At 59.1% G+C, this 16,640-nt stretch overlaps 1 protein-coding gene across 2 annotated transcripts in view; it reads left to right on the top strand.

The window, feature by feature from the left end:
* The window catches only part of FAM3B (FAM3 metabolism regulating signaling molecule B), a 46,320-nt gene that overhangs the window by 12,652 nt on the left and 17,028 nt on the right, over nucleotides 1–16,640 (top strand). The window contains exon 1 of one of the 2 annotated variants that reach the window (XM_070073141.1): nucleotides 9,136–9,266. The exons of the other annotated variant lie outside the window; for it this stretch is intronic. Coding sequence (XP_069929242.1) covers nucleotides 9,218–9,266 — 49 coding nt within the window. The 5' untranslated portion in view covers nucleotides 9,136–9,217. Of the gene's footprint in view, nucleotides 1–9,135; nucleotides 9,267–16,640 lie in introns of those variants that run through there. 2 annotated transcript variants of the gene reach the window in all.

The raw sequence follows: 16,640 nt of genomic DNA on the forward strand, positions 1-16,640 counted from the left end.
ATAACCATCGAGCTGCACGCCCTGCTGTTTCTTCCCATCTAAGACCGGAGACCTGCATCCAGTTCTGAGCCCTGTCCTGCACCCCGACCCAGCCTCGGTGGCTGCCCTGTCCCTTGTTGGGGCCACCACCTCGGGAGACTGCCCCCGGCAGGTGCTGAGTCCAGTGCGCACGGTCTCGTACGTGGCGCTGTGGGGACCCCAAGCCCTGAGTTTGCTGTAGACACAGGCGTTGTGAGAGAAGGGCTCAGGGGCCACGCGCCCGGCTGCTGGCCGAGGGCGGTCACAGAGGCCCCCAGGAGATGGTGGCGCTGATGTCGGGGTAGCAGGGCTCGGCCCCAGGAACGCCGTGGTGAACCGTGGGCGCGTTCCGGGAGGCTGAGGCGAGGGGAAGCCTCTGAAAGCATGGAGGGGAGAAGGTTCCGGAAGCTCCTGGGATCCAGTCCCTGGGCCTTGTGACCCAGCGGGGTTGGCGTCAGCTCCCTGAGGGAGGGGCTCCTGCCGGGCGGGTGACTTGTCTGAGCTGCCACAGGTTTAGAGGATGTGAAAGATACGCGTGGCGACAGGGCTCTCCCCGGGGACAGGCCTGAGCCCGGACAGGGCACGTGCCCCTCGCTGCTTTCCTGCTGGGGTTTAGTCTTGGCCTGGCGAGAACCCTGCTGCCTTGGAGCTGGGGTGTCCCTGAGAGCGTCACCTTTGGGTGCTTGGGGAGGGCGTCCAGGAAGTGCACCTAGGAGCTGGGTGTGCGCAGAAGCCAGGTCTGCCCAGTACACAACAGACGCTGTTGCCACTCCCGATTCTCGGGAAAAGGGAGGAGGCTCGGGAGGGCGCCCAGGGGTTCCCTGCCTGCTCCAGGCCCTGCCTCCAGCCACTTTAGTCACCGGGGCCACGTCCTCCCGGGGGCTCTGAGGCGACTCAGAGCCTCTGGGACAGCAAATGCACCTGCCTGCATCCACACGGAACTGCACGTGTCCACACAGAGCTGCACACGTCCACACGGAGCTGCACACGTCCACATGTAACTGCACACGTCCACACGGAGCTGCACATGTCCACATGCAACTGCACGCGTCCACATGCAACTTCACACGTCCACACGGAGCTGTACATGTCCACATGCAACTGTACACGTCCACACGGAGCTGCACATGTCCACATGCAACTTCACACGGCCACACGGAGCTGCACATGTCCACATGCAACTTCACACGGCCACACGGAACTGTACATGTCCACATGCAACTGCACACGTCCACACGGAGCTGCACATGTCCACATGCAACTGCACACGTCCACACGGAGCTGCACATGTCCACATGCAACTGCACACGTCCACATGCAACTCCACACATCCACATGGAACTGTACATGTCCACATGCAACTGCACACGTCCACACGGAACTGCACACATCCACACGGAGCTGCACATGTCCACATGCAACTGCACGCGTCCACACAGAACTGTACATGTCCACATGCAACTGCACGCGTCCACACAGAACTGTACATGTCCACATGCAACTGCACGCATCCACACGGAGATGCACATGTCCACATGCAACTGCACGCGTCCACACGGAACTGCACACGTCCACATGGAACTGTACATGTCCACACAGAACTGTACATGTCCACATGCAACTGCACATGACCACATGCAACTGCACACATCCACATGGAACTGTACATGTCCACATGCAACTGCACACGACCACATGGAAATGCACGCATCCACACAGAGCTTCACACGTCCACACGGAGCTGCACACGTCCACACGGAGCTTCACATGTCCACACGGAGGTGCACCCGTGCACACAGAACTGCACACGACTGCATGGAACTGCACGCATCCGCACAGAGCTGCATGCATCCACATGGAACTGCTCATGTCCACACGGAGCTGCATGTCCGCACAGTACACATGGAACTGTGTTCCTGGGTCTCCGCCCACCATGAGCCCTGTGTCCCTTCCCACCACAATGGCAGGGGGGACCCACCTGCCCCCTCCCTCCTCCGCTCTGAGCCTGGGAGCTGCGCCCGCCTTCAGACGCCAGCACGGGGGACCAGGCGGGTGCTCCTGGGCTCCTGACCTGGCTCACTGAGCCTGCTGGCGCGGGGGGCCCGGGGGCGAGCAGGGCAGGAGCGTGGCGGGGGGGGGGAGGCTGCTACTCTCACGGGGGCCGCCTTCATCTTAATTTTATTCTTTTAAAGGCGGAGCAATAGAGCTTCCATCTGTGGGTTCACTCCCCGACAGGTGCAGCAGCCAGCGCCGGGCCAGGCTGCCGCAGAGCCGCTGGGGCTTGACCCGGTGCTCCACCCGCTGCCGGCGTCACAAGCGGTGGCTTAACCCGCGTGCACCACGCCAGCCCCAAACGAGGGCCTGGTTTAGAAACTGTTTCTGACACGTCTGAAATAAACTGGAAACCATTCACTGCTGTGTTTGGAATGAAAATTCCAAGTCCAAACCTAAAGATGGTTGCAGGCACAGCCTTGATCCAGTTCATGAAACACTGGTGTTTTACAGACCTTGCCAGCGGTTCCGGGGGAAGTGCCGGTCTGCCCTGGCCAGCCCCGCACGCAGCTCCCGCTCCGCCGTGAAGCCGCCCCCTGCGGCTGTGCCGTGCTCCTCAGTGCCCGTCCTCGGTGCTGGGGGTGCGCGGGCCGTCCTCACGGCCTCAGCGTTCCACACCCCTGAGAGTCAGGGCTAGGGCAGGCGCTGCTGTCTGTGGCCGACGTGACCCCCTGTCCATGCACACACAGCACGCTCGTGTCGGGACCTTCACCCTCAGCGTGAGAGAACTGTGTCCCATGCACTGTGGGGACAGCAGGCGGACTTGCAGATGTGTGTCTCAGGGTGGAGGCTGGCCCCAGGAAAGCACGGGGTGCCTGTGGGGGAGGGTCCCGACCCTGAGGGGCAGGGCTGGCTCCAGGGGGGTGCAGGGCAGGAAGCTGCTCTGCGTTCCTACAGGTGCACAGCCCTGCAGAGCAGGGACCAGGGCATCCCGCTCTTAAACAGCGTGGGAGTCACTTTTTCAAACATGACTCAGTACACGTCCCTGGGGATACCTAAGTAAATTGGGGGAACCCTAAGTAAACTGCACAGTGCCCCCAAATCCAGAAACAGTGAAAAGATAATACTAACTGTTGGACACCTGCTTTATAATTTAGGTATCTAGGGACAGTGCTGCGGTACGGGTAAAGCCGCCCCCTGTGATGCCGGCATCCCCTGTGGGCTCTGGTTCATGTCCCAGCGGCTCCACTTCCCATCCAGCTCCCTGCTAATGGCCTGGGAAAGCAGAATAAAATAACCCAAGTCCTTGGGCCCCTGCACCCACATGGGAGACCCGGAAGATGCTCCCGGCTTCAGCCTGGCTCAGCGCTGGCTGCTGCAGCCACCTGGGGAGGGAACCAGCACATGGAAGATCTCCCTCTGTCTCTCTCTGTAACTCTGACTTTCAAATAAATAAGTAAATCCTTTTTTTTTTTTTTTTTTTGACAGGCAGAGTGGACAATGAGAGAGAGAGAGAGAGAGAGAGAAAGGTCTTTCTTTTCTGTTGGTTCACCTCCCAAATGGCCACTACAGCCAGTGCACCGCGCTGATCCGAAGCCAGGAGCCAGGTGTTTCTCCTGGTCTCCCATGCGGGTGCAGGACCCAAGCACTTGGGCCATCCTCCACTGCACTCCCGGGCCACAGCAGAGAGCTGGCCTGGAAGAGGGGCAACCAGGACAGAATCCGGCGCCCCGACCGGGACTAGAACCCGGGGTGCCGGCGCCACAGGCGGAGGATTAGCCTATTGAGCCACGGCACCTGCCAGTAAATCCTTTTAAAAATAAATAAAATTTAGGTATACAGAGCCTGACAAAAAAATTTCAGTATACAAACGTGCTTCAAAAATTCGTAGAGGGGCTGGCATTGCAACGTAGCGGGTCACGCCGCAGCTTGCGACACTGGTGTCCCATATGCGAGTGTCAGTTTGGTTCCGGCTTCCCACTGAAGGCAGCAGAAGTTGGCCCAGGTCACCCACACGGGAGACACAGATGAAGCTCCTGGCTCCTGGCTTCAGCCTGGCCCAGCCCTGGCTGTTGCGGGCATTTGGGGAGTGAACCAGCAGATGGAAGACCTCTCTCTGTCTCCCTCGCTCTGTGCCACTCTGCCTTTCAAATAAATAAATAAATAACAAATAAGTCTTTTAAAAAGTTCATGGAAATTGAATTAAAAGAGAAATTTTAGTGCAAAATATTGAAATCTGCATGGTTTTTTGCATAACTATTTTCCTTGAATTTTTTGAAGAGCCCTCATGTTAAATGCATGTACTCATGTTTTCCAAACTTAGATGCCTTCTACGTGCATAGAAAAGTCCAACAGGAGAGAGACCGAAAGGCAAAGCAGAAAGTCCCGAGACGGCAACTGTGTCTGCTTTCTCTGGGCCTTCTCTTGTTGTTTAACTTTTACTCATTTGAATGGCAGGGGTGGGGGGAGAGAGAAAGAATAAAAATTAATCAGTCCTGCGTGCACGGGTTCACTCCCCAGATACACAGAAGCACAAAGGCATGGCCAAGCCAGGAGCCCGAGTCTCCCTCCAGGGCTCCCGTGTGGGTGGCAGGGACCGAGGCCTGAGCCGAGCCTGGCGGTCTCAAGGGTGCGCGTTGTCAGCCACCGGCTGGAACCAGCAGCAGAGCCGGGTCTTGAACCCAGGCGTTGTTTGGCGACAGGTGAGCCGGCAGCATCTCAGCTGCTGGGCCCAGCGCCTGCCCCGTGCCTTCTCTTCCCATCTGTTTTCAGATTTTTTTCAGCAGAAGTTAAATAAAACTCCTGTAAGTCTTTCATTCAGACGTGGCATTGAAAGGGAGAAGAGTCGGAAGCAGCTGGCAGAGCCGCAGCAGGACGGCGCCCAGGAGGCCGTGAGTGTGGCCTGGACCCTGCCCGAGGCAGAGGCATCTCTCGGTCTGCAGCTGGACGGCAGGTGCCCGCGACACTGGGGTCCAGATGCGCGTGTATTCATTCCGCAAACGCGGACAGGACAGCTGCCTGTGCCGCTGAGCCGCGGGTGCTGGGCACACAGTGGAAACCAGGCGGGCAGCGTCCCTGCCCTGCTGGGCAATCTTGAAAATGGACAACGGGCTGGACAGAGCTCTGAGCGGAGCGGCACCCGCTGGGCGGACGGAGGCTCCGGGGAGGCGCCGTGGGAGGGCTGAGCCGCAGGGTTGGTGCTGTGCCGAGCACTCCCGGGGGAGCACTCTGCCGGCTCCTCCTGGGAGCAGAGGACTCTGGTTGCCAGGGAGCGGCAGCACGGGCAGCACCGGCGCTCGCACCCGCTATCCGCCAGCAGGCTCTTCCAGGGCCAGTGCTGCTTGCCCGGCCGTGGTATCTTCTTAATTGATTATCAGTCGATCAGTTTTTACATCGACAAAGACTGTACACATTTATGGTGACCCACGTGGTGTTTTTTTTTTTTAAGATTTATTTATTTATTTGAAAGAGTTACACAGAGAGAGGAGAGGCAGAGAGAGGAGAGGCAGAGAGAGGAGAGGCAGAGAGGGAGAGAGGGAGAGAGGGAGAGAGGGAGAGAGAGAGAAAGAGCGCTTCCATTCACTCCCCAGATGGTTGCAATGGCCGGAGCTGTGCCAATCCAAAGCTAGGAGCCAGGAGCTTCTTCCAGGTCTCCCATGCGGGTGCAGGGGCCCAAGGACTTGGGCCATCTTCCACTGCTTTCCCAGGCCATAGCAGAGAGCTGGACAGGAAGTGAAGCAGCCGGGTCTCGAACCGGCGCCCATATGGGATGCTGGCACTGCAGGTCAGGGTGTTAACCCAGTGTGCCACAGCGCCGGCCCCCCACGTGTTCATGTGTGTACATCGTGGAATGGCTAAAGCAAGCTGACTAACCGAGGCAGCGTCTCACATACGTAGCGTTTTTCTGTGGTAAGAACGCTTAAAGTCCACGTGGTGGATTTTTCTAGAATATCAGCCAAGTCACTGTGATGTGCAGTGGAGACCCTGAACCCACTCTGCTGTCTGATGGGAAGGCTGTACCCTCTGCCCTCGTCCCCCCGGGGGGCAGCCGCCCTCCCTGCTTCCGTGGCGTCAGTTGCTCTGCGCTCTGCGCGTGCTCCCCAGTGGCTGTGCACTCATCTCCCCCAGTGTGACTCGTCTCCCCCAGTGTGACTCGTCTCCCCCAGTGTGACTCGTCTCCCCAGTGTGACTCGTCTCCCCCAGTGTGACTCACCTCCCCAGTGTGCGCTCATCTCCCCAGTGTGACTCATCTCCCCAGTGTGACTCATCTCCCCAGTGTGACTCCTCTCCCCCAGTGTGACTCATCTCCCCAGTGTGACTCCTCTCCCCCAGTGTGACTCGTCTCCCCCAGTGTGACTCATCTCCCCCAGTGTGACTCGTCTCCCCAGTGTGACTCGTCTCCCCCAGTGTGACTCATCTCCCCAGTGTGACTCGTCTCCCCAGTGTGACTCGTCTCCCCCAGTGTGACTCGTCTCCCCCAGTGTGACTCGTCTCCCCCAGTGTGACTCACCTCCCCAGTGTGCGCTCATCTCCCCAGTGTGACTCATCTCCCCAGTGTGACTCGTCTCCCCCAGTGTGACTCCTCTCCCCCAGTGTGACTCGTCTCCCCCAGTGTGACTCATCTCCCCCAGTGTGACTCATCTCCCCCAGTGTGACTCGTCTCCCCAGTGTGACTCGTCTCCCCCAGTGTGACTCATCTCCCCCAGTGTGCGCTCGTCTCCCCCAGTGTGCACTCGTCCCCCCAGTGTGACTCATCTCCCCAGTGTGACTCGTCTCCCCAGTGTGCGCTCGTCTCCCCAGTGTGACTCGTCCCCCCAGTGTGACTCATCTCCCCAGTGTGACTCGTCTCCCCAGTGTGACTCGTCTCCCCAGTGTGACTCATCTCTCCCAGTGTGACTCGTCTCCCCCAGTGTGACTCATCTCCCCCAGTGTGACTCGTCTCCCCCAGTGTGACTCCTCTCCCCCAGTGTGACTCGTCTCCCCCAGTGTGACTCATCTCCCCCAGTGTGACTCATCTCCCCCAGTGTGACTCATCTCCCCCAGTGTGACTCTTCTCCCCCAGTGTGACTCATCTCCCCCAGTGTGCGCTCGTCTCCCCAGTGTGACTCGTCTCCCCAGTGTGACTCATCTCCCCAGTGTGACTCGTCTCCCCAGTGTGTGCTCATCTCCCCCAGTGTGACTCATCTCCCCCAGTGTGCGCTCGTCTCCCCCAGTGTGCACTCGTCCCCCCCAGTGTGACTCATCTCCCCCAGTGTGACTCGTCTCCCCCAGTGTGACTCGTCTCCCCCAGTGTGACTCATCTCCCCAGTGTGACTCGTCTCCCCCAGTGTGACTCGTCTCCCCCAGTGTGACTCGTCTCCCCCAGTGTGACTCATCTCCCCAGTGTGACTCGTCTCCCCAGTGTGACTCGTCTCCCCAGTGTGACTCGTGCCCCCCAGTGTGACTCGTCTCCCCCAGTGTGACTCGTCTCCCCCAGTGTGACTCATCTCCCCAGTGTGACTCTTCTCCCCCAGTGTGACTCGTCTCCCCCAGTGTGACTCATCTCCCCAGTGTGACTCGTCCCCCCCAGTGTGACTCGTCTCCCCCAGTGTGACTCATCTCCCCCAGTGTGACTCGTCTCCCCAGTGTGACTCATCTCCCCCAGTGTGACTCTTCTCCCCCAGTGTGACTCGTCTCCCCAGTGTGACTCTTCTCCCCCAGTGTGACTCGTCTCCCCAGTGTGACTCATCTCCCCCAGTGTGACTCATCTCCCCAGTGTGACTCTTCTCCCCCAGTGTGACTCGTCTCCCCAATGTGACTCATCTCCCCCAGTGTGACTCATCTCCCCCAGTGTGACTCGTCTCCCCAGTGTGACTCGTCCCCCCCAGTGTGACTCGTCTCCCCCAGTGTGACTCGTCTCCCCCAGTGTGACTCATCTCCCCAGTGTGACTCTTCTCCCCCAGTGTGACTCGTCCCCCCCAGTGTGACTCGTCTCCCCCAGTGTGACTCGTCTCCCCCAGTGTGACTCATCTCCCCAGTGTGACTCGTCTCCCCAGTGTGACTCGTCTCCCCAGTGTGACTCGTCCCCCCCAGTGTGACTCGTCTCCCCAGTGTGACTCGTCTCCCCCAGTGTGACTCGTCTCCCCAGTGTGACTCGTCTCCCCCAGTGTGACTCATCTCCCCAGTGTGACTCGTCTCCCCCAGTGTGACTCATCTCCCCAGTGTGACTCGTCTCCCCCAGTGTGACTCGTCTCCCCCAGTGTGCCTCGTCTCCCCCAGTGTGCCTCGTCTCCCCCAGTGTGACTCGTCTCCCCAGTGTGACTCATCTCCCCCAGTGTGACTCGTCTCCCCCAGTGTGCCTCGTCTCCCCCAGTGTGACTCGTCTCCCCCAGTGTGCCTCGTCTCCCCCAGTGTGACTCGTCTCCCCCAGTGTGACTCGTCTCCCCAGTGTGACTCATCTCCCCCAGTGTGACTCGTCTCCCCCAGTGTGCCTCGTCTCCCCCAGTGTGACTCGTCTCCCCCAGTGTGACTCATCTCCCCCAGTGTGACTCGTCTCCCCAGTGTGACTCATCTCCCCCAGTGTGACTCATCTCCCCAGTGTGACTCGTCTCCCCAGTGTGACTCGTCTCCCCAGTGTGACTCATCTCCCCAGTGTGACTCGTCTCCCCAGTGTGACTCATCTCCCCAGTGTGACTCGTCTCCCCCAGTGTGCACTCGTCTCCCCAGTGTGACTCGTCTCCCCAGTGTGACTCATCTCCCCCAGTGTGACTCGTCTCCCCCAGTGTGACTCGTCTCCCCAGTGTGACTCATCTCCCCCAGTGTGACTCATCTCCCCCAGTGTGACTCATCTCCCCAGTGTGACTCATCTCCCCCAGTGTGACTCATCTCCCCAGTGTGACTCGTCTCCCCAGTGTGACTCGTCTCCCCAGTGTGACTCATCTCCCCAGTGTGACTCGTCTCCCCAGTGTGACTCATCTCCCCAGTGTGACTCATCTCCCCAGTGTGACTCATCTCCCCCAGTGTGACTCGTCTCCCCCAGTGTGACTCGTCTCCCCCAGTGTGACTCATCTCCCCCAGTGTGACTCGTCTCCCCCAGTGTGCCTCGTCTCCCCAGTGTGACTCGTCTCCCCCAGTGTGCGCTCGTCTCCCCCAGTGTGACTCGTCTCCCCCAGTATGACTCTTCCAGGTTCGTCTGTGTTGTCCGAGTGACGGCTGCGCTTGCTTGGGGATGAACAGTGCCCTGCGGCGTGTCGCCACGCGGATTGCGTTTCCTCCGGGTGGGTACCCGGGAGACACGGCCGTCCCATCGTATTTTTTGAAGAGCCGCCATACTGTTTTCCGGCCATCACGACTCTGATACTCACGTGCCCGCTGCGCCCGGCCTCGCCTTTGCCCTGCGTCCTCACCGGCTCTTGTTACCGTCCATCGCTTCCACAGGAGGGCGAGATGCCGGCTCACTGTGGCTTCAGCCCGCATCTCCCTGACAACTCGTGATGTGCGAACTTCCTTCCCGTACCCCGTGGCCATGTGTGTGTCGTCTTTGGAGAATGGCTCGTTTTCCAGGTCCTTTCCTCGAGTTTAATCAGACTTTTAACTTTCTTTTTACTGGGGGTGCGAGCTGCTTGTATAGTTTGGAACTAGCCCCTTCGCAGTGTACGGTGTGCGGTTCCTCCTCCCATCCTCCCTCGTCTCCTCACCGTCGACTGCTTCCTTTGCCGTCTGGTTTTCCATGTCTGTTCTCGCGTATGCTGCCTGTGCTTTTGGGTCATAGTCGAAGAATCGTTGCCAAACCAGCGTCACGGAGCTGTCCCTGTTTTTGTTTGATTTATTTGTTTTAGTAGTTTCACGATTTCAGGTCTTGTATTTCAGTCTTTTCATCCATTTGACTTGGTCTGTGCAAGTGATGAGGATCCGGTTTCGTTCTGCGCGGGAGGCTGAGTTTTCCCAACACCATTTACTGAAGAGATTGCGTCTCACCGCGCGATTCGGCACCTTTGCCAAAGATTGACTGCCAGTTGTGGCTTCACCTCTGGGCGCCCTCTCCTGCTCGCTCTCTCTCTCTCTGAGAGTACCCAGCCCTCTCCTGCTCTCTCTCTCTCTCTCTGAGAGTACCCAGCCCTCTCCTGCTCTCTCTCTCTCTCTCTGAGAGTACCCAGCCCTCTCCTGCTCTCTCTCTCTCTCTCTCTCTGAGAGTACCCAGCCCTCTCCTGCTCGCTCTCTCTCTCTCTCTCTCTCTCTCTCTCTCTCTGATAGTACCCTGCTCTCTCCTGCTCTCTCTCTCTCTCTCTCTCTCTCTTTCTCTCTCTCTGAGAGTACCCAGCCCTCTCCTGCTCTCTCTCTCTCTCTCTCTCTCTCTCTCTCTCTGATAGTACCCTGCTCTCTCCTGCTCTCTCTCTCTCTCTCTCTCTCTCTTTCTCTCTCTCTCTCTGATAGTACCTAGCCCTCTCCTGCTCTCTCTCTCTCTCTCTCTCTCTGAGAGTACCCAGCCCTCTCCTGCTCGCTCGCTCTCTCTCTCTCTCTCTCTCTCTCTCTCATAGTACCCTGCTCTCTCCTGCTCTGCTGGCTGGCGTCTGTCTCTATGATGGTACCAGGGTGTTGGGTGGACACAGCTTTGTAAAATCGTTTGAAACCAGGTAGTGTAACACCTCCAGCTTCCTTCTTTTTACTCAAGGTCCCTTTGGCTCCTTGGGGCCTTTCATGGTTCCCTAACAGTTTCGGAGTATTTCTGCTGCGGGAAGAATGGTGCTGGGCTTGTGAAGGGGCTGCGCCTGTAGCTCGCTCTGGGTCATAGGGGCAGGTCAGCGCTGCGCGTCTCCCAGGACAAAGGTGGCTCTGCATTCGCGAGTGCCGCCCACGTCGCTCATCGCTGCTTCACAGCTTTAGCACACAGATCTTTCATTTTTCTGGCTGAATTTACACCTGAGAATTTTAATTTTTTGTTACTATTGCAAACGGAGTGGCTTGCTTTCTGAGATCGTTTCTCTGTTAGTCTTCAGACACAGCGCTGATGTCTGCGTGTGACTTTTGTATCCTGAAACTTTACTAAATTTACCAGTTCTGCAGTGTTTGGAGGAGTCTCTGGGGCTTTCTGTGGCTAAGGCCATGCCTCAGCCAGAGGACCATTTACCGTCTTCCTCTCTGATTTAGGTGCCTCATCACTTGCCATATTGAACAGCGATGGCGAGAGCGGGCACCCGCGTCTGGTGTCTGTCCCTGGAGGAAAAGCTGTCGGCTCGCGCCACGGAGGATGGTGGGAGCTGTGGCTTCTCTTGTCTGTTCCCTGCTTGGCTGAGGAACGTTCCGCGTGCGCCCACTCCCCTGACAGCTTTTGTCATGAAGCAGCGCTGCATTTCGTCAGATAGGTTCTCTCCGGCTGCCGACACGACGCCGTCAGCCTCTGCTTGCCGGTGCGGTGCGCTGTATCCCGTCATCGACTTGTGCACGGCGAATCGTCCTTGCACCAGGGAAGAGATTCCGCTCGATGGTGCTGAGTGAGCTTTGAACGGATCACTGAATTCATTGCTGGTCTGTTGTTGGCGACCTTTGCAGCCGCGTCAACGAGAGCTACTGGCTTCTAGTATTCTTTTCTTGCAGTATCCTTGTCTGCCTTTGAATCAAGACTCATCTTGTAAACTAACTTGGAAGTATTCCCTCCTCTTCAGTGCCGATCCGAAGCCAGGAGCCAGGAGCTTCCTCCAGGTCTCCCACGCGGGTGCAGGGGCCCAAGGACTTGGGCATCCTCCACTGCACTCCCAGGCCACAGCAGAGAGCTGGATCGGAAGTGGAGCAGCCGGGACTCGAACCGGCGCCCACATGGGATGCCGGCACTGCAGACGGCAGCTTTAGCCGTTATGCCGCAGCGCCGGCCCCAGGAAGATTTTTGTCTTTTTAGTTTTTCGCTGAGTGGTTGGTAGAATACCTAGGCTTTGCTTTGAAAGGAGACTTTACCCAGATTCTGCCTCCTTGTCGTTGGTCTGTTCCCATTTCCGACTTCACAATTCCGTCTTGCTGGATTGTATGTGTCTGGGACTTCGCCCGTGTCTTCCAGGCTGTGCAGTGTGCTGATGTGTGATTCCCACCGTGTTCTCCCGCGGTCTTTGCTGCTGGTCTGCGTCTTTGTCCTCTTGTTCCCGGTCTCGCTGAGGGTTTGTCAAGGTCGTCTGTGCTCGCAGGAACCCCGCCCCCGGCCTCCTCGCCTTGCTGTCTCCCTGGTCTGTCCCCTGGTCTGTCGCTTCTTCGCGCTCTGATCTCTGCTGTTTCCCTCTTTATCCCCCCTTCAGTGCGCGTCCCTCCCTGTTTCTGCTTCCTGTGGGTGTAACGTCCGCGCTTGTCTCTCGGTGCGGCGGTCGGCCTGCGTCTCACTTCCAGAGCTGCTCTGGCTGCGTCCACGGCGGTCGTGTGTGGGGTTCCAGGGTCACGTGTCTCACGCGTTTCAAAATGTCCCTTTCAATTTCCTTCACCCACTGGTTGTTCGGCGCATGTTGCTCAATCTTTTTGTCAAGTGTCTGGAGTTCCTCCAGTTGCTAATTTCTAGCTTCCCACGGTGGTGTTTGGACGAGATACTTGGTACAATTTCAGTCTTCGCAGATGTGTTCAGCCTAGTCCGTGGCCCAGCATCGTGTCCATTCTGGAGAAGGTCCTGTGTGGGCCCGGGCAGAGTGCGCGTTCCTGCTGGGGCTGGGAGGTTCCGTGTCAGCCTGGCCACCACTGACGGGCAGAGAGACCGCTGCACGGGGTCGGCGTTCCACCCGGATTCAGACATGGCAACGGAGTGGGCGCTGTGATGGGAGGAGGTGGCCCTCGGGGGAAGTCGCCAAGCACGAAGGCTGTGCCCTCAGGACTGAGATTCGTGCCGGACGGTGGGCTGAAGGGAGCAGGTGGGCTGCTCCCTCTCCCGTGAGGAGACAGCGGCGAGGTGGAGGTGCCCACTGTGACCCCGGGCTGGGGCTTCCCAGCCTTTAGATTTGCGAAAATAAGTTCATGTTGTTTAGACGCCACCCAGTGTAAGGTGCTTTGTTATAGAAGCCTTAAGGGACGACGTCAGTGTCTGCTTACTGATGTTCTGTCCGGGTCGCCTCTGTTAGCTCGTCTGCGTTAGCTCGTCTCCGTGAGCTCGTCTCCGTTGGCTCGTCTCCGTTGGCTCGTCTCCATTGGCTCGTCTCTGTTAGTCGTCTCCGTTAGCTCGTCTCCGTTAGCTCGTCTGCATTAGCTCATCTCCGTTAGCTCGTCTCCATTGGATCATCTCCATTAGCTCATTTCCGTTAGCTCGTCTCCGTTAGCTCATCTCCGTGAGCTCGCCTCCGTTAGCTCGTCTCCATTAGCTCGTCTCCGTTAGTCGTCTCCATGAGCTCGTCTCCATGAGCTCGTCTCCGTTAGCTCATCTCCGTGAGCTTGTCTCCATTAGCTCGCCTCCGTTAGCTCGTCTCCGTTGGCTCGTCTCCATTGGATCATCTCCATTGGATCGTCTCTGTTAGCTCGTCTCCGTGAGCTCGCCTCCTGAAGTAGCATATTGAAGTGCCCTCCTGTTGCTGTATTGCGGTCTCTCCCATTCAGGCCTCTGGTGCCTAAGTGGTTCTAACTGTACAGCCTCTCGATGAATTGACTTCCCTGTCACTATAGTAATCCTTGTCTCTTCTCACCATTTTTGACTTACAGTGTATTTTATCTGGTACAAGCATTTTGATTTGCATGGACTATCCATTTCTTTGCTTTCTATAGATGTGTGTTATGAAGGCTGAAGTCTCTCGTACACAGCATATAATTCGACCCTGGGTTGGTTTTTTCTCTGAGTTCGTTCAGCTGGTCTGTGTCTTTTAACTAGAGAATTTAATCCATTACATGTAAGGTAGCTGTTGGCAGATAAAGGCTTAGCACTGCCGTTTTGCTAGTTGTTTTCTGTTTTTAAGGCTCCTCTCCTCCTGTCTCGCCGTCTTCCTTGTCCTCTCCGTGCCGTGCGTGATGTCTTGCTGCCTGCACCTTCTAGCCTGTGTGTGCACAGTCAGAGAGGCACCGGCAGCCCTAAAGCAGCGCCGAGTCCCTGGGCCCAGCCAGACTTGCGCTGGGAAAGTGCTGTCTGTGTCTGTCCCTGGGACGCTGGCCTTAGATCTGAGCCCACGGCGCCCTGACGGGGGCAGCCAGTGCGTGGTCGGAGCAGGGAGGTGACGCTGCGGGAGACGCGTGGGCAAGGAGGGGGTGGAGAGCGGGCTGCGCGGGGCCGGGTGCAGGCTCACATCCCAGCCTCGCCTGGCCCTCCGTCCTCTGAGCTGTGGGCCCAGTGGAAGGACTGCCGTGGCTGCAACGTCATGTGGCTGCTGGACTCATGTCGCATCTTAAATCCCGTCATCAGTTCATGGTAAAGAGGATGGAAACCTCATTCGGTTCTGGTGTCCAGAGGCTGGACCTCATGGGCGGTCCTTGGGTCACTGGGGGCGTGTCCTCAGAAGGTGGGCGGTCCTTGGGTCACTGGGGGCGTGTCCTTAGAGGGTGGGCGGTCCTTGGGTCACTGGGGGCGTGTCCTTAGAGGGTGGGCAGCCCTTGGGTCACTGGGGGTGTGTCCTCAGAAGGTAGGCGGTCCTTAGGTCACTGGGGGTGTGTCCTCAGAAGGTGGGCGGTCCTTGGGTCACCGGGGGCGTGTCCTTAGAGGGTGGGCGGTTCTTGGGTCACGGGGGCATGTCCTCAGAAGGTGGGCGGCCCTTGGGTCACGGGGGCGTGTCCTCAGAAGGGGTTCTGGAGAGAGGGCTGTCGTGAGACCTGAGTTGGACCCAGCCTTCCTACTTCCTGGCCCACCATGCGATTCTTCCTCCGCACACACTTGGCCTCTGATTCCCGCCGTCCTCACAGAGGCCACACCACGTCCAGCTGGCTTGGACTTGGACCCCCAACATCTTGGACTTGGACCCAACATCGTGAGCTACGCACCTCTTTCCTATTTATAACTCAGTCTCCTCGGTTGTGCCGTTGTAGTCACAAAAAGCTAACAGGGAACACTGGTGCCAGGCACTGGGGCCGTTACCATCACCGCTGGAGGTGAGGAGCCCTGGGCGCAGCAGGTGAGGCAGGGGGAGCTCGGGGCGCAGCAGGTGAGGCAGGGGGAGCCTGGGGCGCAGCAGGTGAGGCAGGGGGAGTCTGGGCGCAGCAGGTGAGGCAGGGGGAGCTCGGGGCGCAGCAGGTGAGGCAGGGGGAGCCTGGGGTGCAGCAGGTGAGGCAGGGGGAGCCCGGGGCACAGCAGGTGAGGCAGGGGGAGTCTGGGCGCAGCAGGTGAGGCAGGGGGAGCTCGGGGCGCAGCAGGTGAGGCAGGGGGAGCCTGGGGTGCAGCAGGTGAGGCAGGGGGAGCCCGGGGCACAGCAGGTGAGGCAGGGGGAGTCTGGGCGCAGCAGGTGAGGCAGGGGGAGCCTGGGGCGCAGCAGGTGAGGCAGGGGGAGTCTGGGCGCAGCAGGTGAGGCAGGGGGAGCTCGGGGCGCAGCAGGTGAGGCAGGGGGAGCTCCGGGCACAGCAGGTGAGGCAGGGGGAGACTGGGGCGCAGTAGGTGAGGCAGGAGGAGCCCGGGGCACAGCAGGTGAGGCAGGGGAGCCTGGGGTGCAGCAGGTGAGGCAGGGGGAGCCCGGGGCACAGCAGGTGAGGCAGGGGGAGCCTGGGGTGCAGCAGGTGAGGCAGGGGGAGTCTGGGTGCAGCAGGTGAGGCAGGGGGAGCCTGGGGCACAGCAGGTGAGGCAGGGGGAGTCTGGGTGTAGCAGGTGAGGCAGGGGGCCCGGGCGCAGAAGGGGAACCCACAGGACCAGCTGCTGGGCGGGTGTGGGCCGAGGGCTGCACTGCTGGGGCGCAGGGCAGTAGTGGGTCTGCTGGGGACTGCGCCGGCGGCCAACCTGTCAGTGTGGCCAGGAGCCCGGGTGCACCGTGCGGCCCCCCAACCCCCGAGGCTGTGAGGGGGCTGGACTTAGAGGCTCTGCGTTAGTTTATGTGGTCGAGGGGGTTTCAAGACAGCACGGTGTCCAGGCTGTGACATGGACGTGGGTGCTGGTGGCCACCTTGGGTCAGTTTCACCCTCAGAATCAGAAAGGAGCAGAATGAGAATATTTGACAAATTTGCAGCTTGTTCAGGGAGCGAGCGAAGGAAACGTGAGTTTGGGACAGGACAGTGAGGGAGATGTGAGGGAGACGAACTAAAGCTCACTAAAGAGGCTCGCTCAGGGCCACTGCGTGCGGCACGGGCGCCCCATCCGAGCGCCAGTTCGAGTCCCGGCTGCTCCGCTTCTGCTCCAGCTCCCTGCTGATGTCATCGGAAGACGGCCCGAATGCCTGGGCCCTGCACCCGCGTGGGAGACCCTGATGGAGTTCTGGGTTCTCCGTGTCCATGCGCGGAGCCCCTGCGGGGTGAGGCAGAGTGGAATTGTGGGAGAGAAGTGATGTGGAGGCTTCAGGAGGGCAGGGCCGGCAGCCGCGAGCCAGGCCGGCCCTGGGACGCCTCGGGCCCCTGCTGCAGCCCAGAGAGGCTCGGGCGGGGCTGTCCCACTGTGTTCCCAGGACGCTGGTGCAGGCTTCAGCGTCTGCCCTGCCGGGTTTCGGTCCTGATTTAGGCCGAGTATTCCTCCTTTCTGTGTCCCTGTGCACGCCCCACGCCCGCTCGGCTGGAACCTGGGCTTTTCCAGGCTCAAA

Source organism: Oryctolagus cuniculus, chromosome 4 (genome assembly GCF_964237555.1).
Source record: "Oryctolagus cuniculus chromosome 4, mOryCun1.1, whole genome shotgun sequence".
NCBI classification, from domain to species: Eukaryota; Metazoa; Chordata; class Mammalia; order Lagomorpha; family Leporidae; genus Oryctolagus; species Oryctolagus cuniculus.